The following is a 21,955-nucleotide window of genomic DNA, read 5'->3' as shown; positions in this document are numbered from 1 at the left end:
TCTGCCAAGCAGAGCGCTGAGCCCCCAGGATATAGAAATAACAGGGGCAGGCAATACAGGATTTCACTCTGGCTAAACAAACCCATTCCTCTGGCTGCAGCTGCACAGTAAGAAGTGCCCTGGGGCAGTAATATCCTCCAGCATTTCCAGTCCTGTGCGCTCTGCCTGTCCTCCTGCCTGCACAGGGCAGGAGCAGTCTGCCTAGCATGCCCCTTGCCACAAGAGCTGTGTACAGCCACCTCAAATCAGAGCCACTCTTCCTCTGCTAAGGGTACAAAACAGAGGTTTGGCGGACCAGCACTAACAGAAGAGTTGCACTAATGAAAACTAACCCACACCTACATCTATTATTACTATTGGGTCATTATATTTAGATATTTGTGCCTCGCTTTCAAGGGTACATTTTTGTCCATGCAGTACATAGGTCACAGCTAGCAACACGCACCAATAAAGCTCTTGAAAGCCCTTCAAGCTTCTGGCAAACAGGTTTGCGCTAAGACAGATTATGAGTGCATTTCAGATTCATCCCTGAGCATCTGCCAGTCTTTACACAGGGGCATTTCGGAAACATTTGGTAGAGAGAAGAAACAACAAAATGAGCTACTGGTCTCTGCTACGCATCATACAGGAATCCAAACAAAAGAAAAAGCTCCCACAGGAATGTACACATTTCTTTGGGCGTGCATGAAAAAAAGGAAAGATTACAGAACTCTGAATGCTACCCTGAATGAATGATGCTGGAATTAAGCTAGTGGTTTGGGACAGCAAGAAAAATACTCCTAATCCAGCACCAACGAAGTCAGTTATAAAAGCAATGAATCACAGCAATAAACTTTTGAGTGGTGGATAAGTTCTTAGGTGGAAAACAGTTGCAAATTACGCTGCAGCTTGAAATGCCAGACGGTTCTTCTATTTTACGATAGCCCAGGTGGTGAGTCATTTTATAATATCCTAAACCACTCCCTCATACAGTGGACATAAGGAAAACATTTCTGACAGAGGTTTGTTAAATACCTAACACGGAATGCAACAAACACAACTCCTCATTTAGAAGGGAGCCAACCCTCAAACCCTGGCTATGGCAGATATTCTGGCTGACACACACATACACGGCAGTAGCAAAAACCCTGTTTGCAGAAGGCTGTTTCTTGAGCTCTTAGGTCCAGCAGTTATTCTCACTGACAACTTTCCTCCTTCTACTTAAGAGCCTGAAGCCCTCAAGGCAGCATGCTGGCTGCTGTGTGACAAGTGTCCCAGCACTGGGGCAGTCAGGAGCACACAAAGCATCCCCTATCCATCCTCCAAAAGCTTAAGAAATCTTAACTGGAGAGACCAAAACCCAAAGGGTAAGGGAGACTTCTGCCTTCACCTTCATCCAGACCTTAACTTGCAAGCTCCGACTTTGTTTTTTTTTCCTCCCCGCACTTTACACACTCCAGACTGACTCTTGGTTCCCAAATGCACCAAGCTCAGAGAGCAGTGGATGACACTGCTGTGGAGCTAGGCAAGACTACAGCAGCACCAGGGGACGAAAAGGCTCACTCTGCTCTGTGTCAAGTGTCCCCAGTTATTCTGTCCTGCTGCAATGTAAATCCGTTTTACAAAACTGCATTGTCTCCATCACAAAAATTGTCTTACTCTCAGCAGATCTCTCAGGGTCAGACCCTTAATCAGGATAAATTGCTTTCAGCTCCAGCAAAGTCAGTAATCTCTAACAATTTACATGGCTTCATCATTTTGCGTAAGTATCATCTCCTGCAAAACTCATCTGCTTTACTGCAGATGAAAATAGTCTGAGATATTTTCTTCCCTCAAACCAGGATCAATGTTGTTATTAACAATCACAACTTTAGCAAAAAGCCACTGTCTCTTTAAGAGGCTTAAATATTTGGAGAGACATAATGCATATTGGAGAGGCATAAAGGCCATTTCTGCTCATGAAGTGCAGCTTTTGTTTGCTGCTAACCCTTCTTTTTCCTTCTCCTGCCAGCAAGTTTCCCAGGAGCAGCTTAAGTTACTGCTTTTCAAGTGGTCAGCACTCCATTGTGTCAAGACAGGATTTTCTAGAGTACCTTCTTCTTCTTGGCAGCTCTGTTCAGAGCAGGAGGGTCGTTCCAGCCGTTCTGAGGCCCTGGGACAGAAAGAAAACAGAGACTATAAGTACCTCACAGGAGGGTAGTGATGGCTTCTTGAGCTCAGCTGGGCCAGCTCCCCACCACGGTTCTACTGGCAGGGGCCTGGCAGAGCCTGCCCTCACCTGCCTGCTCCTCTGCCCTTCACTGGGGGCCAGAACAGCTCGTGCGCCAGCCAGAGCCTCCCAATACCCCAGCCATCAGACCCTTTGGGCTCTGTGCCCACTGTGCAGGTTTGGCATCTTGACCAACTGTTCTCAAGTTTGACAGAAGTTGATTCCTTTTTTTTTTTTTTTTTTTTATAATTAACTTTTTCTTCTCTTGCAGGAAAAAAAACTTTGAGCAGACATTCCCTTTGAAAAGGCAGGCAGTTGCCTACCATGCCCAAAACACAGCTCTGCTACACAGACTGTATATGTGAAGACAGCTTCAGTTACCAGTGAAAGTTTCTCTTATCTGTATCATATGAGAAGGAATGAGAATGAGTTTTGAACTTTTTTTCCCCCATGATCACTGTAACATTATTATAAACATGAATCGGCAGCAGAGGTGTCAGAAACCATAGCCGAATAAGAACAACATTAAGCTGCATCCATTTCCCAAGAGCTGCTGCTGTGATTGCATACTGTGATGGATTTACACGTGACAGTTAAGAGATGTTCCCCAGCAACACAACACAGAAAGAAGAGGCATAAGAAGCAACAGGAGTCTTAAACATTTCAGGCCAGATTCACCCAGCCACCCTGGAGACACAGAAGAGCCATAAAACCAGGTTTCCCCTACCAGCTACAGCATGTTTATAGGTGCTTTGTGTCCCAAAAGCAGAGCAGAGCTGCTGGAGCAAGGTGGCAAAATCTAGCTTTTTGCACCAAGGGCAATTTATTTGAAACTGGAAGAAGCACAGAGGATGTCTGAGCAGATTCACTCCAAGTCTGGGGTGTTGTTCTGTACCACACCTCCTGCTTTTCCAAGAAAGCATGCTCCATGCAGCTGCAAGATTTGTACACCAAAGCTCACATTAGTGCATTAGAAATAGTTGCCCATCTCATCACAGAGCGCATGTAATCAGGACCACAGCATTGTATCTCAGCATTACTGTGGCCTCGCCAAGTAATCAGGATTTATTGCACAAAGCCACAAAAAGCCAACAAAACCAAATCCCTGCTCAATGGACTTTTTCACCACAGTGTTTTTCACTTAGCAGATGATGAATTCACCTTAGACAGCAGAACTTAACATCACTGCAGAATTTGCTCAATTTATCTGAAATTTCATGTGCTCCTGAGCTTTTGTTAAACTAGTTCCACATCCAGAGCATGGTAAAGGGGTAAATGAAAAACAGTTTAAAACCCCTTTTCACATCTGCTTTCTCTTTAACGAAAAGCAGTGCCATCTCCCAACAGACGTGTGCCCCAGGGGCTCCTCTATTCCTCTCTATCCAGAAAACCAGAGTATTTCTGATATAGAAGTTTAACTTCTGCAGTGCTGATAGTGGCAACACGCTAAGGATATCTCCCAGACTGTTATGGCTGTTAATTTCCTGGAATAATTTGCTTTAAAAAAGGAAAACCAGAATTTTCTTCTGTGGTTAAAAACTCCAGATATGTTGTTATTGGTTTTAATTAAGGAATTAAAAATTGATTTGATTAAAGTCTAATTGGCAAACAGCATTGCACTTAATGTTCTCTAAAGAACATATGCATTGTTGATGTCTGTTCAATTAATTTCATGTAGCGGCTGTAATTATTTTCAGGTTAGGTGGTACCTAGTTTACCTGCAAAGGGAGAGGCCTGGTCTTGAGTTGGTAGGCTTTCTGCAGATAAAATGCAAAGAACTAAAAAAAGATTTTCTTTGAAAATAACAAAACAATTGGTCTGTAATTTTTGATTAGCGATTTAGTTTCAATAAGCACAAGAAGTCAGGAGAAAAAATGCCTAACCTAATCACAATGCCAATTTAGAGACGAGTCATTTGTCCAAACCACCCTGTGGAATTGCTTTTGTCTGCCTTCCCTGAAAACAAGCCTGTTGCTCTTTCCATGCAGTAAATCACTGTTTCTACTTGTTTCTAACAAATGTTGCAGAGTCCTGGCCCGCTTTCTTATCTCTTCCAGTGTTCTCATTCTCTATTCCTACCAGCCAGTGCAGCCGACAGACCATTACTCTTGGCAAGTCTCTTCTCACCATTGTTTTACCATTCCAGAAAGGTTTTCAGGAGATGCTTAAAGTACTTGACTTCAAGGTAGATGTGAAGTATTTTCCCAAATCAAGGCACACTCTCAACTGCATCCAGCTCAGCAAAAAAAAAAAGTATGTTGACACAGCAGCTTTACACCCATGTGAACAGACACGCTGCCTGCTCAGACTGAGCAACAAATCCAAATGGCAAAACATAGCCAATAAAGCCTCCGCCATTTCAAAGAGAAGAGAAACATCAGGGATGAGAACTCCTGTCCCTGGGGTTGGTCTGGTGCGCTTATAGTTCTGGTGCAAACCTTCCCTTAGCTCTGAATTGCTCTATGACAATTTCAAACAAGATTCAAGAATCTGAAAATTAAAACTTCCTTGAAAGCAGGTTCAAAGATCTATCACAAAGTGAGACAGGTTGAAAATGAAATTAAATATGGGCTTTTCTTGCTTACTGGAGCTCCAAGCACAGCTTAACATACCGATGTTATGTGCATTTGAAAAAAACAGAAGATATTTATAGAACTGTTTCTTTAAATGCATCTTCAAATCCAAACCAGTTCAAAGGTAAGGTGCTTTTCAAGACTTCAAATTTGAGATTTTTTCCTTCCTCCCTTACCCCTGCCTTTAAATGAATCACATTTGCAAAGTGAAACATGATGTTCCCAGATGAGATCATCACCACACACAAAAGCACACCACTTCAAAGCCAAGATCAGCATCACTATACACTCTGCACTGGAACATTCAGACTTACAGATCTAGAGATCTAGATTTACAGATTTAGAGATCTACTTCTGGCTGCAGATTTCTGTGGTTCTATGGGATCTCATGCCAAGGCGTCCTTCACTAAGCAATGCAGCTACTCCGGAAAATACGTTGGTGGTTAAGCATATTAAGCATGTACACTGTCATTTCTGCATTTACCAAGTAATTTTTTTTCTCTTCTTGTTTATATGTTTTTTGAAAGTCGTAACCTAAAAATTAGAAGAGGATAGAGTGTGCTCTTCAGATACCTCTTGTCTTCTTTCCATAGTTCTCCAGCTGCAGGCAGCAGTTGCGTGCCAGCAACCCACATGCATGAGCCACCTGGCCTCAGCACCTCACCGTGCCCTGGAGTCCACATCTGCATCAAGACTGGCATTTGCCAGGAATCAGAGATGATGCCTGAGTTTGGGTTCCTGAAGGTTTGACACTTTGTACTGGCTGCCTTCTCACCACAGCTGCTGGGAAAAACACAAGCAGCACTGATAGTTCTAGGAAAGTTTTATAAAAAGCCTAGAATAGACTACTTTTATTTTTGAAAGGAAATCTGGCAAGGCAATGCAGATAACAACTGCTTCAGTTCCTGTTATTAAAATGACATAGGCAGGATGTGTTAGACTGCTGTCTATGTGGATTACACAATTTTACAAGTTGACCAATATTGTCATTAATGTCCCTAATTTCTGTTGTCCAGAGTAGAGTTTTATCCACTCTTAGCGCGCCACATGGACTATGTCACTCCACTGTTAACGCAAGAAACTTAGCAAGTGACAGATCTGAAGTGCCTGCCAGTGACACGAGCAGTAAAATGGATAAGAAAGAACAATTTTCTTGTTCCTTGCATTTATTTGGAGGTGCAGAAGCTATGCTGTCTGCCTTATAATGTGCTGCTTCACGTCCCAGGCCTAGAACCCTATCCAACACCTCTTCTTCTGTCCAATTTAGTAATTCCTGTGGCTTAGAGATACAAGTTTGACATGCCCCGTAACACGGGGTCAGGAGAGGTCACAATACAGCATCTCCAAGAACAGAGAGGACACCAAATCTGGCTGCAGGATGGAGGGAAAAGGCCTCTTCTCCCCTTGCAGCCCTGGTGGCTGCCCTACACCAGTCCTCTCTATTTTTTGACAGAGCAAAAGACCATTTATCTCCAAAACACAAGTGTGTGTGTGTGAAGGCAATGCCATGAGAGGTGTGGGCTCCCAGCCTCATGGACGCCAGGAGCACCTACTCCTAGAACTGCTGCTGCCAAGACAAAGGCACTATGCCTCTTCTGCACTGCATCACCCCTAACAGGCTCTTAAAAGAAGAGACGGAGTCACAGTGGGGTCCCTTAGGGCCAGTCAGCAGAGTCAGCAGCCCTGGACCATCCCTCAAATCCTGCCTAATATTCCCTCTGCTCCCTGCTTCCCAGATCTGGTCCTTGACTCTCCAGCTGGACCACCTGTATGTGAAGTATGTTTATGGCCAGGTTTAGAAAAGGACCACTCATACTTCCTGCACAGTTTGACATATGCAAAGCTGCTGTTTCACAGGCTGCTAAGTGAAGAGACAGGTTTGTTATCACAAGCGAGGTCAATGTCCCACAGCAAACAGGGGTTCGTTGACAGGCAGTCACAAGGAGACACTGAGCCCCACCTCAGTGCATGCTCTCTCACCATGCGTGCTCAAACATGCTCTTATGTGTCTGCTACGCACACATGCTTTTGATTAACATCAAGGAAAGAGACATGTAAAAGCATTTCTAAATCACTTCTGATTATCTTTTAAAACATTCACAGCTACAGTAAATCCCATCGCACTAAGTGGTTTGGAAAAAAGTAATGGAAGTGAGCTGATGCCACAGGAAATGCTGTTTGAATTAAATATGCTGCCAATCCACGGCTTGAAATGCTGCTCACAAACCAGTCACAAATTACATTTGCAAATTTTTTCTGCAAGGAGCATTAGAATCATCTTCTCTGCAGCAATTAGGAAAACTTGCTCATTTTTGTATTTTGCTCTCCAGCCACATAGCAGGTTTTGACGCTAGCCTCACAAAGTTAAAACTGTGCCACCACCCATCCACAGTATATGACAGCCTTATAACAAGACAATGCTGTAGCACCCTGTCTTGGGCAGGACAAAAAGCTCTGTGTTTGTGGCAAAGTCTGACTTGCAAGAGAAAGATGACTGCTCACGCTGCTCAGCAAGTGCTCACTGCAACAACATAGCCATATCATTGCCAGATGCACAGGGAAGATGATGTGTTTTAGAAATGCTTTGAACTGATCTCTAAGCACAAGCAAACTTGGTACAGAGCATTCACAAGGAAAAGGTGCACATTTAACTGTGTGAATAATAAAGCAAACCCCTCCCCCTCCCTGCCTGGCCCCCCGTCCAAGCGCAGACCTGTTCTCTGGGATGCAGGAAGGTCACTGGTTGCAGGCAGAGTACCTGTTGGTCCAGTAGGTAATGCATAAGCCACAGAAGTTGCTGGAGGTCCTGGCCTGCCATGCTGAAAGGATGCGCCAGAAGGAGGAAGAGGGAAGGAAGAGACGGGATTCAGGCTCGTTGGGGAGGGTTGAGGCTGCCCAGGGTACAGTGGGGAGGGCACAGAGTGGGCAGGGGCAGAGGGCAGGTAGAGAGGGGTGGTGTTAGGGGCAGGGTTGAGGTAAGAGGCTGAAGCAGGGACAGCAATAGGCTGCTGAGGCTGATAGAGAGCTGGTCCCCCTGTTCCACAAGAGTACTGCTGTGTGGCCTGATACGCTATAAACAGGGAGAAAAGACATTCAGTCAGTGAGTTCATAACAGAGGAGCAGGTTTCATCTGACTCTGCTTCCTTCTCCACCTGACTGTCCTCTCTTCCTGCCCCTTCCCCCTCAAACCACTTACCTGCCCAGACAAATCCTGGCTCCCACAACTCTGCCTCCACTTGCAGAACTGCTCAAAACCTCAGCCTGCCACTGCGAGTGGGGAGGCAGAAAATGGACTGCCTTGGCTGTAGGGACTCCCATTCTCCCCCCGCCAAAGACTCTCCTGCCCAGAGCCACCATGCCACTGAGGATGGGGCTGGGGCACATAGATGCTGCTGCTCTGGCTGTTTTCTGGACCACTGCAATCCTCACAGTGCCTCTCAGGGAAGGGAAACCCTGCCCCAGGTTTGCACAAAGGGAAAGCCCAGACCAAGGAAGTGAACAGCAGTCTCTGGAAGTGAATGCAAGCTCACAGCCTTTCACTGTGGGCCTTGCAGCTTAACTTCACTGCCGCTTCTCTGCCCATTTTTTCCTCTCTGCTGCCTGTACTTTCAGTCCCCTGCTTTGAATGCGTCAGTGCTCTGCCCTCTTCCTCACTCACCTCTACTACTGCCCTTGTCTCGTCATCCCCTTTCCCATCTTCATGGAGTCCCAATGAGAACTGGATGGCCCAGCCGCACACAGATGAGTTGGGTCCCTCTTTGCCAGGCCCATGCTGCTTCTCCAGGACTCACAGTGCGGGGTTTCTGACCCCAGCACACCCTTGGGAAGGGCCAGCTGAGGACTGAATCTAAGAGCTGTGAGCAGACACCTTCTCAGCAAAGGAGAGTGTCTGACAGAGGGTGCCTGATGTCTGGACCCCACCAAGAAACTACAATCCTCAGATGTCATCTCATGAGCTTTTTTCCCCCCCCAAGAAATGTGGGACTGGCTTGGTCTGAATCCTCCCAACCCCAAGGAGGGTACTTGGCTATCCCCAAGTAAATGCAGCCTCATCACCTGGCTGGCCCACCTGGGTGGGAGGGAGAGGGGAGTTACTGCTACTCACTCTGCGGGTACGTTGGCCGGACCCCTGCTTGTGAGTACATGCTGTAATTGGAAGATGTGGCTTGCTGTGGTGGCATGTTGGGGTTAATGGCACCTGGCATGATAAACCCTGGAGGAGGTGGGTTGTCTCCCTGTAAAAAAAAAAAAAGAAAAAAAAAAAAATTGCAGAAAAAAGGGTAGGGGGAGATAGGATTTAGTCAGCAACAGTAATGCAGTGCTGAAGCAGAACTGTAACAAGATGATCAGTTCACATTTCAAGGCCTGAAACCACATTCCCTGGAAGAGCCACCAGCACAGGGGCAAATGCCTCCAACCACCCCAGTGCTTTAGGACACCCAGCATAACACTGAAAGCACAGCCTGTATGTGCACTGACTTCAGCAGCAGTAGAGCAGCACATACCTTCCCGCACAAGGACGAGGTCCTTGCCAGCACTGCCTGTTAGTCAGGCAGTCCGAGAGCACCCTGTCATCCACAGCTTTCAACTAAACAACTTAAATGTTAATTCTGAAGTTTCTAATTTCCATGGGGAAGAGGGAAAATAAAAATACCATCACACTTCAAATATTCTAGTGTGGGGCAAGGGCTGGGCAGCTCAGGCCACACTGAGCTCCCACTCAAGGCTTTCCAGGGCCACTCATCTGGGCCTTGGTGGAAAAAAAACAAAACATGAGACACAAAGGAGCAAAACCAGAGCACACGTGGAAGCTGCTCCTTCTGCCTATCCGTACCAGACTGTGTCAAGCACACAGACTATACCAGGGGACATACTGGGGTGGAGCGGGGGCTCAGAGAGGAATAATGAAGGTTATACCTGTGTGTCAGAGGGACAGCCTGCAGGAGGATGGCTGGGAAGGGCAGTAGGAGTTTTGTTACTCCAGGTAGTGACAGTAGGGGCAATTCTAACCTGAATCGAACAAAGAAATACCAATCATGGAAAACAACACAATAAAAAAGTCTAAAGGGTTTCACAAAACAAGATGCAAAGAAGTGAACACAAAGGTTTGCATGCTGGCACTTGTAACACAGCCATAAAATCTCAGAGGAAGAAGAAAAAGTGCATTCAAGACAGACGAAATCACTGTGCACTGGAGCCAAAGTGAATTGCAGAGTGAAGATGAAGCTCAGCAGAGACACAGCTGCAACAGGCTGTGGAGTGAGTGCAGTGTTACACGTGCCAGTGAGCTAGGTCTGCCTCTTTCACCACATTTTCCTATTGCAGAAGCTTCCCCCAAGCTACTGCATGACACCACGCATCACTAACTACAGCTGCAAGTCCCAAGTTCTACGTTAAACTCAAACATACTGCCTCACACAAAAGCAGTCTGTTTCAGTCGAGCTTAAGATGAATTAAAAAAGGTTAAAATCTGATATTCAGCTCTTGCACATGCACAAACACACATCTTAAGCTAACTGCTTCCCATCCAGTCTCCTACAGCTCCTTTCCTCTGTCTTCCTTCTTTGCCACTCCAAAACCCTTCAGTTCCATACGACCACTACTACCTTTCTGACAGGACAGAAACCAAGAACCTCCTATGCCTGAGCAAGGAGAGGGCGTGCTGCTCAGCAGTGGGATGCACAGCCGGGATCATAAGCCCAACACCCCACCTGAGCGCAGGCAGAGGGAAAGCTGCAGCCCTGAAGTCCTGGCTGGCTCAGCTGGCTTCAGTCTGTTGGTCTCTAACCCTGCACAGTGCTGGGCTAATGGTGCAGTCAGACGTACAACAACCACTGTTAATGTCTGCATAACTCATCGCTGGACTCATCTAAAAGACTTTTCCATCCCATTTCATGCCTGTTTTTTTCAGATGAAAAACGTTCAAAATACCTATGCTGAAAGGAAAACAAGTTTTAAGTACATATTCCTATTTGGGACAGCAGTTAAACAAAGGTTGCCTCAAGCTTGAACAAGCCCTATGTACACACTTTCTTAAAAGCATGTCAAACAAAACAAGTATCCTAAGACTGAAATATGTAATTTCTTTCCATTCTGGTTCATCAGCATACCACAGGGCACCTTTCTGATATGGCACCTGTCCCCTTCAATCCCTTCCTGCTGAGCGTGATCTCTCTGGAAAGCCAAGAACACAGGGGGTAACTCACTTGCAGTGTGCTTGCGGGGCTGTGATACACCCAGCCTTTTATTAATGAGCAGGGCTTGCTTAAATAATAGCATGAGGCATTTCTAAAACAGTAGGAGAAAGAGGGAACTCTGGTTTAAAAAGCATTGCTAAGATCGCGCCATCTAGAGGACAGCTGCTATTTTCCACAGCCAAACTGGAAATACGCAGCATTGCTTCTCAAGGCAATTCATTGGTTACAAGGAGGAAGGTCAAAGACACAGGAAAGAATAGTAGGGTTAATTATTGACAATGATGCATTTAAAATCATATGCAATGGCGTTAACAAGGTAATCTTGTACGAACAGGATGAAGGTTTTGTCCCTTCTGAAATCTACCTTGTTAACACCCTGGAGAGAAGGTGAAAGCACACACAATTGTTGACATCAAGAGGGAGAGAACAAAGCCCAACTCCCCCACACTTTTCAGCCCTTCTTCCTTCCTGCTCCCATTTTTCCGGCAGGCAGTGCTCAAAGGGCAGCACTGACAGAGACATGCCTCTGCTTGTGCCAGTCACCTCTGTGTAAGAACACCCGCAGCACTAACACAGCTCCGCTCTCAGAAAAGCCCAGCCTAGAGCTGCTGTGTAGAGCAGGCCTCAGATGAGCTGAGGGATTAGGGACTTGGGGATGCTCTTTAAGCATGCACACAGCCAGGGCTGCCCACCACACCACACTCTGGTGATGGGCAATGTGGTCTGTCGCAGTGTTGTCCTCAGGCTAGAGATAAAACCAGGTCATCTGCCTCTCCTGTTTCTCCTCTTCCTTCCTGCACAGCCCCCAGCTCCCTTATTACTCCCATACTCGCCATATCCTTCTTCTAGCACAGCTCACTCTCAGCCCAGGCCTGCTCCTGTCTCACCCCCTCCCTGTGCTGCCTGTGCCCCCTTATGCTTGGCTGAGAAGGTCTTTTCATAGTAGGCTGTACCCACAACTGCTGAAACATGCCAGTTTGCTATTGCCACTGCTCAGCAACTTCTGCAGCCAACATCAGAGCTGGGCGGGGAAATAATCTGCCCCAGAAGAGGCTGGTCAGCAGCATGAGCAAGCCCCAAGACCTGCAGGAATGGGACAACATCAGGGACTACAAGAGCAAGCACAGAAAAATCCTGCAGTGCTCTCCCACACAGTCATTCTTGGCACTGAAGCACATGTTCAAACAAAGGGGGAAAACACCTCATCTTCAGAAGCATACTACTTGACAAGATGTTTAACAGATGTTTCCGGACAAGGAGTAAAGGAGGCATTTGTACTGATTCAAAAGCAGCACCAACGACGTTCACCACAAGGCTCTCAGTAGAGGTACATCATACAGCCCCAGCTCAGATCAAAAGAAAGGAAAAAAAAATTCCTCTATCCATCACTCTCCAGAACTCAAGCACCATGTCCATCCCTGACTGCCAAAACCCATTTACCTGTTGGTAATACTGCTGGGCTGGAGCTTGGGGCCCTTGCATCTGTCCAGCCACAGGGCCAGCTCGTCCTTTGGGCATGGGCTGTCTCTCATATGGTGCCTTGATGGCCTCCTGTCCCACTGGAAGCTCCCCTTGGGCTCTGCAAAGCCTCTCCCGTAACAGCATGATGTTAGGCTGCAATCAGAAAAAGACAGCGAAGGAAGGTTAACTGCACTGTCTGTCACCCAGTACATCACACCAAGAGGCTGACTGGCCACACACTGATGAGCTCTCTCTCAGATGCCTGCTCTGCTTTATTTTATTGGAATAAGTCTTTTCTGCATGAGACATGGCGCCATTAGAACTGCCCTATGTGTTTCTGCCTCCCGTCTTGGGCTGCATCATTCACAAGCCAGTCTGTCTATGAGTACTATCCGATGGAAGATGAGAAATCAAACGAAAACAACCAACCAAGTGTCAAGGTACATGTTTCACTGTGTCTGGCTTGCAGGAGGGACAGCCACTGGCGGCAAGGACAAGGGTGTGAAACAAAGATGGAGAAGAACAAGGCTGTGTACTTCTGCCAGCTCAGCGAGGCCAACGCAGGGAGAGGGGAAACAGCCTGACCGTCACACCCTGAGGTGCATTTCAAATGTCAGTCCTGCTGGCTAACCGCACACTGCAGAGACCTTTGCTTGAAGTACACCTGTTCACACACAGAGAGAGGGAGTAAAAAAAACCTGAAGGCCCCGTACCTGGTTAGTGTTTGCAGGGAGGAAGGTCAAAGCTGCAGCAAGGCTGCCCTGGGCAGCCAGGAGGTTGGCATACTGGCTCATCTTCTCGGCCAAAAGGGCCCCCACAGCATTAGGGTCCACAGCCTGGGTGAGCTGCACGGCTTTGCGCAGGATTACGACTTTCTCTATTAAATCCTGGAAGATCAGAAAAAAAACCCAAAACCCAAACACAAGTGAGAATAATGGCATGAAGTAGGCGCTGGCTAACAACTGTCATGGAGGGCTGTTCCTCACGGCAGCCCTGCAGAACCCCTGTCACTCAATGGGAAGGCCAAACCAAGTGCAGGTTTCCTGAACAGTTACAGCTGCACCGAAGGCACAACTTTGCTAGCATGCGAGACGATAGAACAGCAACCGGCAACAGCGCAACAACTGGCTTCTAACAGCAAAGCCAGCAGTGTATCAGGTAGAGTTCAAAGCCAAAACTGCTTTTATTAAACAGGATTTCCGGGCCCTATCAGCACTGAGCATGTCCACCAAAAGAGTATGCTTTCATAAAAATATCTGGTGAGAGCCAGGAGAGCAAATGGAAAACATCACACCCATCACCACTATTAGTGCTGGGGTGCCGCACATTTCTTTGCAGCACTTTAGTAAGTCAGTTCTTAACCATCTTAATCAAAAGGATCTAACAACTCCCTTGGGAGAGTTGTCCATGGTTTTCTGGTCGTTACTGCAAAGCTAGTTTTCCTGATATTCACCAGGAATACTCCATATCTTGCCTTCCTTGCAAATACCAGAGCCGGTCTTGGTTGGGTTTCCTCCTAGTGCTAAGTTACCGGATCATTTTCTGGTCAGTTTTCTCATGTTTTTGTTACTCTCACTGTATTAGAAGATACTACAAATATTCATTTGCTAATATGAACATGTAATCCCTCTTTAAAATCTTATAACAGATTTAATGAGAGTGTACCACACACAGGATTTCAACCATACATCACTAATAAGGACTGTTTACTGACGGTTCAATAATACATTTTTGTTTTTCCCAACAAGTCAGCACTTCAAAAAAGGCAAGTAAAAAAAAAAAAAAGAAAAAAATCAAGATAACCAACAGCTTCTACAAGTTTCAGCAATTCCACATCATAGTAAACAAGCAGCCTAATTATGATCTCAACAATATTTTTCAATTTTAGCGTCCAAGAGAGCAAAGCAATGCAATCAAAACGCAAATTCAAACTGAAGGTAAATCTGTAAATGAAGCCCTCACAATCAAGACACTGGAAAGTAATTTTGATAATTCAAACCTGGAGAGCGTTAATAATGTGAAGGAAAACTCCTTCAATTAACTAAACAGAGACTCACAGCATTGGCAGGTAACATTACTTTAAGTACTTTCTAAAACTGGCCTTCAAAGGCCCTGAACAGATGGAAGAATCTATGATTATACTATAAAATAAATTATTCCATAATTGCTTCATCTCATTGTCATCAGTCCTATCCCCCCAAGGTATTTGCTATATGCAATATATTTCACTGCTGGAAACTAAACCCTGTATACGCAGCCCCCTAGAGAAAACTCTCATGAGAACCTTCCTACAGTTTTCTCTCCAGATTTAACTCTAATTTATTAGATTTCCTCCCCTGAACATCCAAGCCATCTCTTCCAAAAGCAAAAACGTCCAAGTATTCCCCTACTGAAAAAGATGCAAGCATTCAAAGCCCCTTCTTTACCAAAACACTAAGCCCTACAACTACCTTTTTACACAAGAAGCATATTAGCACAACTGCCCAAAGAACAGAGCAGACATGAGGGCCATCGTGCTTCACAATACATTTTCCAATATTCTATTTATGTGTTATTTCTACCAAAGCCACCCATTCCAGAAGGAAAAGGCTTGCATCCTGAGATACATGCAGCTATCAGACAACATCAAAGCTCTACACTAGATCATTTGATTTACGTGCCAAATGATTGCAGTGTGTTACTTCCAACATCTTTCTTAACAGAATTACCAACCTGAAGGGACAAGGGGCTGTTTCCATCCTGAGCTTTGGTCCAACAAGCAACGAGTTTTTCCACATTGCCAGCACAAATGTAACAGAGACAAGCCTGTGTCTGCAGAAGGCTGTCCCCCTCACTCTCCAGCCTGTTACCCAGGAGATCTAGGAAAAATATGAACAAAGAAGATGCTTGCTGGTGAATCACTTCGGTGATCCCTCCATCACTGCCGAGGCTGGGGAAGCCTACACCACTTGTTGTGTCTCTGCTCAGCACAGTGAGAAAGGATATTGCCTGTGGGCTCCCTTGGTAAGGACATACTCCGGTGTCCAGCACAGATTATCTCATGGGAGCCCAGGGCACTTCAGAGGCAGTTAATGTCATGGCAGCAAGGACTTTGCCTGCAAACCTGAGATACGTCAGAGGGGACAGTCCATCTGCTGACATGACAAAGGACAAGAGGCCAGGGTCAATTCTCCCCTCTGCCACCCACTTTTTGCAGTCCCTCATATTTCAGGAGCGTGACCCAAGTGTGCAACTGGCCAAGGAACTGTGAACAACAAAGTCGTGATGCTGCTCTGGGCTGACGTGTCCTGAAGTGAGTCATACAGCTCCCTAGACACCGTGGTTGGCGTCTGAGGGGAAAAGTGGTGTCAGGCACACAGCTGCTGGCAATATATCTTCCCTATGGGTTGAACCCAGACAGCTGCCTGCCATGCAGCACACAAGAGCAGGCATGCTCACTGCCTGCGAAAGAGGACTCCTTCCAAGAAGCCGAAATTGCTCTTGGTAAAAGAAAAGCGAAGTGCTTCCCTGAAACATTTCCACTTGTGTCCCACGTACAAACATGCCAAGACACTGGTTCCTTGGCTAAGACACCTGTCACATCAACATCACCACTACCCATCTGGAAACAGCAAGAGACCGGCAGCTATGCACTACACAGGTGATGCCAGGATGCAGCTGCTCGCAAGGGTCTGGGTTCTGTGCCCAGAAAATCAGGGAACACACTGGGAACACAGCACCCCAGAGGTTCCTCTCCTCCTCTGCAACAGGACCAAAGAACTATATTATCCATCAAAGAAACTAGTGAGGCATTAGAATAATTTACTGGAGGGGAAACAATCATGGCAAATTGTAGTTTTACTATAAGTGGAATAAGTGACATACAGTCTGCAAAGTGTCCTTACCGCAAAGGGCTGCAAACTCATCCGGCCTGGCGTAAGTGAGCACAGCAGCCAGAGCCTCTCTCCAATTCTGCAAATCACAAGACTGCACAATCTCTTTCCAGTTCTTCGTTACCACTGCAGTGATGAGCTAGACCAGAAGGAGAGAGACCACAGTTAAGATCTTGGTAGGATTTCCTTTTTTCCTTTGGTTTTTAGGATACAGTATAATTTATATCTATTCAAGTGTACTCATCCCCACTGTATACAGGGTCACAGCAGATACTGCAATGCAATTCAACAGCTGCACAGGAGTACATTTTACTTCAAAAGGAGTTCAGTTAAAATCACAAAAGAAGCTCAGATAACACAGACAGGCCAATTATTCTTACTACAAAACACGCAAGAAAAGAATGCACAAATCTCTGCAAGCTGGGATTGCTGCAGATTGTCTTCAGTACTGTTTTTGCAGACAAAGATAACATACCAAGTATTTAGCTATAAATCTTCTACACAGTGCCCAGCAAGGGGTATGAATTTTGTTTGTCAAACTGTTTCATTTGGCTTTAAGCTCTTGACCTCAGGCTGACCAGTGAGAGGCAGTTGAAAAGGCTGCTCAAAAGAAGCAGCAAGTTGGCATCAATACCAACCTGAGCTGGCTGCAGTATCCCTGCCCTGCACCCATGCACACAGGCTGCCTGTCCACAAGCCCTCAGAATGAAATTCCAGTTTCTTCCATCTCAAACTCTGCCTCTGGTTATTTTGCTTCAGGCAAAAGACAGACTTGGCAGCTGTGCTGCTATTTAGTGAACAAAGCCCTTGTCATGCCAAGACTTCAAACTCAGAAACAGCTGAACGAGCAGTAAGTGTGCAGTTTGGGACCAGAAAACAAAAAAACCTCACCTGAACAACAAATGCAAGGTCCTAACTACAAGGTCAACACTCACTTGTTAGCACAGGCACAGATAACGGTCAGCTCTCCATAAAAATACCTTTTCCCAAAGGATGAATGAGCTACAGTGAAGAAATTTCCCCCACACTACAAAACTCTTCCTCTGATTAGGCCAAAGGCAGGAAAGGAGCTAGGTGTGGGGGAAGAAATCCTACGGAGTCTTAATACTTGAGACTTAATACTTGAGATGCTCCTCTTTTCACTTGTCCACTACTAGAAATGCAAATTGTTCTTATCTCAAACTTGGCAGGCGATGACCAGCAAAATCCCACTTACAGACCCTAGCCTGTGGTGCTGCATGCCGTAACTCCCAAAGCAACTGTGCTTTGCGGCCTTCAGCCCTGCTCCAGGAAAGCACTTAAGCATATGCCCATTTTATAGGCTGCCTCCTACTACTGTACAAAGCACCCTTCTTTGACAACTGACTGCTAAAAAGTGACCATGAGCAACTTTCTCCCCTCCTCTAAAAGCGGCCACCCTTGCCAAAACAATTATCCGGTGCTCTTTTAAGGCAACTTCTCCTGTTTCATCCTCCTATTGCTACTTTCTCACATCAGCAGTAAAGAAGAAAGATTTGAATGAACAGCATCAGCAATCCCTAGCACTGCAAAAAGCTGAAAAGAATAATAACCAGCTGGCCATAACATGCTGCCTCCTAGACAAAGGGTGATTGATCTACCCTGGGAATACTTAGCTCTCTATGCATGCAGCGAAACGAAACACTGGCAAAATCCGTTAAGACTGATCACAGGCAGAAATCAACATAATGCTGCTGACACTGAGCATGAGTCATGTGCAACTCTTTAAAAATGTGACAAGATAACAGATTAAAGTGTGTGCTGCTTAAGATATTTATCAGTGAGAATCTACTAGTGTATATGCAACTCAGACACTGGAGGCAAGGTAAAGAATACTCTTCTTGTGTATTCATATCCAGGTAGTGTGCCTCTTCTCTCCTTATCAATGCATTAAAAAAGAATAACAGAAATCCTTCTGCTCTGAGATCTTGTGGATGACTTGAATACTTATTAGCTTCTCACAGAAATAAACCTATGAAATGGCAAGAATATTTTTTAAGGTGAAAAAGAGAGTTGCCAAAGACCTACATGCATGTTGTTTCTTAACTGAAAAAAACCATACCCTGGTAATTTTGCTCTGCATCTTAGCAAAGTACTTCTCCTGTGTCCTTGAAAGCAGCTCTTGTCCACCTGCGATGGCCAAGATAATGGCGTCAGCCATGCGGTTATCGTGCAAGCAGAGATCTACTGCGCTCTCAAAGTTACCCGTCAGCAAAGCCTGGGTAATCAAACCGTCCACATCTGCAACAAGAGAGGAGTGCATTTTCAAATGATGGCACAAAAGTCACTTCGATATGCAACAGCAGGTGATTCTGTCCAACTGTACAACACTGCGCAAAGTTCTCTGTGAACCAGCCTGCTCCAGGCAGGTACTTACAGGGCTGCTCAAGTTCATCTCCAGTCTCAAACACACCATGGTCACAGCCACATCAGGTGGGGCACTGTCAAGCATCACTTACCTTGCTGGAAAGCAAGATGCTAGTAAATGCTAACAAGATGCTAGAGGTCTAAATGACCTCTGAAACAACTACTCTGCATACAGTTCCAGAAACAAAGTCAAACCTAGACAGCAGTCAATGGCTTCTGTGTTATTCAAGATCCCCTGGGAGTTTCTATACAAACAGCAACGTTAGCACTTTATGCCTGATCAGGTGCATGTTCTTTTATATCAGAAATCATTCAGAGTAGCTGCATTTCAGCGACAGGGCATACGAGTGCTGTATACTTCCTTTCCTTCCCTAAAGAAGCTGTATTTTCAAGTGCCTTGAGACTGCTGTGAAACGAACAGAATTAGAGGCAAGTCATGATAATCCTTCACAACCTGTGCAGAACTTGCCTTCTCACTGGAACACCAGTATCATCAATATTTGTAAATATCAGCACATACAATGAAATCAATAGCAAGGGCTTTTTTACCTCCACTAACAGAGATGTTAAATCTCTTCTTTGCGGATCCCAAATCTTCAGTTTCTTGTTTATGGTCCTTCACCCTCTAAGAGAAAAGCAAAGCATAATTTTTGAGATTATATAAGCACCTGGAATATACACACACATTTTTTAAAAAAACGGCTCTTGCATTACAAGTTAAAGATAGACTTCCAAACTACCAGTCACCTAAGAGATCATTAACTTAGAAGGGAAGAGTCATATCCCTGTCATTTGTTAGAACACTGTTTCAGCACAGGATAATCAGCTTCCCTTGGTGCCTGCACAAAGTCACCTCCCAAGCACACTGAGAAAGGCCTGGGCTTATCAAAGGACCTCCAGTGCATGTAAACACACCATTATAAAATCATTGTTCTGAGAGATCAGAGTGGACCATTTTTAAAAATAGATGCCAAGGGGAAAAAGCACTGAAAGCCCCAGATTCCTAACCACCAGGGAAAGCTTATGCAAGCACAAGTGTGCATACCTAGCAAACACAAATACCAGCAACCAGACACCTGGATCCTGGGTACTGACTTGCATACGCGCATCCGTGCCCCTATACACACAACCCCCTCAAAGCAAAACAACAGCCACAACCACAAAATCAGAAACATCTCCTCCCTTCTCTTTCAACCTCAACCCCTACCAAGAACAGTCTACCATAATGCTACCTAGGTTTCACTTTGCTCCACTTAGACTTTCAGCTCATCCTTGAAACATTCTGCACTAGGCATGCACCCTAGTTTAATTAAGCAAAACATAAGAACACGTGCTTAATTTTCAACACAGAAGTCCAGCATGGTCCACACAGACTTAAGCGCTTTGCACTCAGTACAGAAGTGCTCAGCAGACAGAAGCTGCTTTTTTATAAAACTCCCCCAGGAATTAAGATAGAGAGCATTTCCTGCAAGTACTTGGATTTTGGGGTTTCAAACAAAACCTTTCAGTAATAATAAAATAATACCAAGAGGGAAGTCTCTCTCCACCATCAATTTTCACAGCATAGCCTAAGAAGAGTGCAGAAATTGTCCCACAAACTGCCTCCTCTGTCATAAGTCAGTGCGCTAGTACACGCAGTGGGAGTTCAAGAGTCTGCTGAGAACACCCTGCTTATATGCTGATCAGTGGAACTGTTCTTCAAAGGATGAAAAACAAGCACACAGTCAACCAAGAACAGGCATTTGGGATGAGGAAGTAAGTCTGAAACAAGCTTTATGTTTGGCTCGTTTAAGGAGGCAGCATCTGGAAAATTATTTTGCTGTCAGATAGCGCGTGATGTGTGTTTGGTATCAATTGAGAGCATGTTGTGACTATCACAGGAATAACGCGTCCATCCAGTTACTTCATGTATGTGACAGCACTCCCCGATGCATCATCAATGGCTTCAGGCCAATCTCACAAATATTTACCACCCATGCTGGTAGGCTAAGGTCATGCCTGTGAATTCTCTCCTAGAAGAGACATTTGTTATGAGACATCTAATATCTTCATGATTGCATACAGCAAAAGCCTTATGCAGTCAGATACATGTGTCGGCCAATACAGTGTCTAATGAATTAACAAGCAATCAAGCACCTAACCTAAGGAGAGCGCTCTGTTTTGGTGTCCTTAACAGTCTGTTACATGGAGTCAATAAGTGCACCACTCCAACATGCATGAGCCACAAACCACCATCCTCACCTTCATAGACAACTGCAGACAGGCACCAAGCACAGGTCTGAGCACAGGGAACATAGGTAGTTTTGGGCTAACAGCTCAAATTCTAACCCAAAAGGGAGACTGAGGGAATGGGGAGAATGAAGCTGGCCTGTTCGCACAGTGATACTAGTGTTTTCAGTGCTATTAACCTCACATGGCGGAGGCTGGGTCCTTAGTTCTAATTATAGACCTGTCCCCATGTTTAAAACACAGGGCTGAAAACAATGCTGCTTAAACAGACAGAAATGAACAAAAGCTGTAGGTTCCCAAAGGCAGACAGTGGTGCCTTGGTGGAGTACAAACAGCCTGTGATAAACCTGGCTGAACTGTTGCAACAGACATTCATAAGGCAGCTAGCTACCAAAGCCCCGATACTCGCTGTTCAGGTGCAAAGGGGATGGATGGCATTGTGATGTTGGTGGGAGCAATGCAGAGAACAAACGTTCCCCCTCTTCTCCAGTACCACAGCTGCATCTCTGCAAAGGCTTATACCTAGAAGTGGGGCAGTAATAAGCTGACAGCTTGGTAATAATCAAGCAGAGGGAGGGAAGAAAGGAATGAGGAAGGGGGGGTGGGGAGGAGAAAAGGAATGCATTAGAGTTGTGGCAGCAGATCATTTAGTACGTGTTAGGGAAATGTCAGAGTGAAAATTATGGCAGAATAAAGTCCTTGAGTCTGGTGCCAACTGGACTGTTACAAAATGAGCTTGTCCTTCATTGCCACCAAAATCTGTTCACATGATGTCTGAGGCTGATGAAAAAATCTCAAGCAACTTAACAGGAGCACACATTTTACTCATTCTAAGTAACTTCTTGTATTTCCCTATATCCTCAGCACTAGGAAATGCCAACAAAATAAAATGTTCTTAATAGTAACAAAGTAAATACACAGGAGGTCAACAGGGTTAGTCTAGAGGGCAACAGATACCTCTCCCAAGAGCTGCCCCTCTGTAGCCTGGCCTTCATTCCCCTTGTTTGGCTCAGATTCATCAGATTCTGCGGGAGCCTGCAGCAAAGAGAA

The 21,955-nt window shown here is 45.5% G+C and overlaps 1 protein-coding gene across 8 annotated transcripts in view; it reads right to left on the bottom strand.

Moving 5' to 3' along the window:
• SEC31A (SEC31 homolog A, COPII coat complex component) overlaps positions 1-21,955 on the bottom strand; it is a 47,098-nt gene that overhangs the window by 6,300 nt on the left and 18,843 nt on the right. For 2 of the 8 annotated variants that reach the window (XM_082315821.1, XM_082315825.1), the window contains exons 15-25: positions 21,863-21,940; positions 19,226-19,301; positions 18,372-18,550; positions 16,304-16,430; positions 15,132-15,277; positions 13,133-13,306; positions 12,399-12,572; positions 9,679-9,771; positions 8,867-8,996; positions 7,475-7,831; positions 2,073-2,131 (exon numbers count right to left, since the gene is read on the bottom strand). In XM_082315821.1, coding sequence (XP_082171947.1) covers positions 2,073-2,131; positions 7,475-7,831; positions 8,867-8,996; positions 9,679-9,771; positions 12,399-12,572; positions 13,133-13,306; positions 15,132-15,277; positions 16,304-16,430; positions 18,372-18,550; positions 19,226-19,301; positions 21,863-21,940 — 1,593 coding nt within the window. The other 6 variants (XM_082315822.1, XM_082315828.1, XM_082315826.1 and 3 more) reach the window with 6 other exon arrangements.

Source organism: Platalea leucorodia (genome assembly GCF_965183815.1).
Source record: "Platalea leucorodia genome assembly, chromosome: 6".
Lineage (NCBI taxonomy): Eukaryota > Metazoa > Chordata > Aves > Pelecaniformes > Threskiornithidae > Platalea > Platalea leucorodia.
This window is presented reverse-complemented; position numbering and strand designations above follow the sequence as displayed.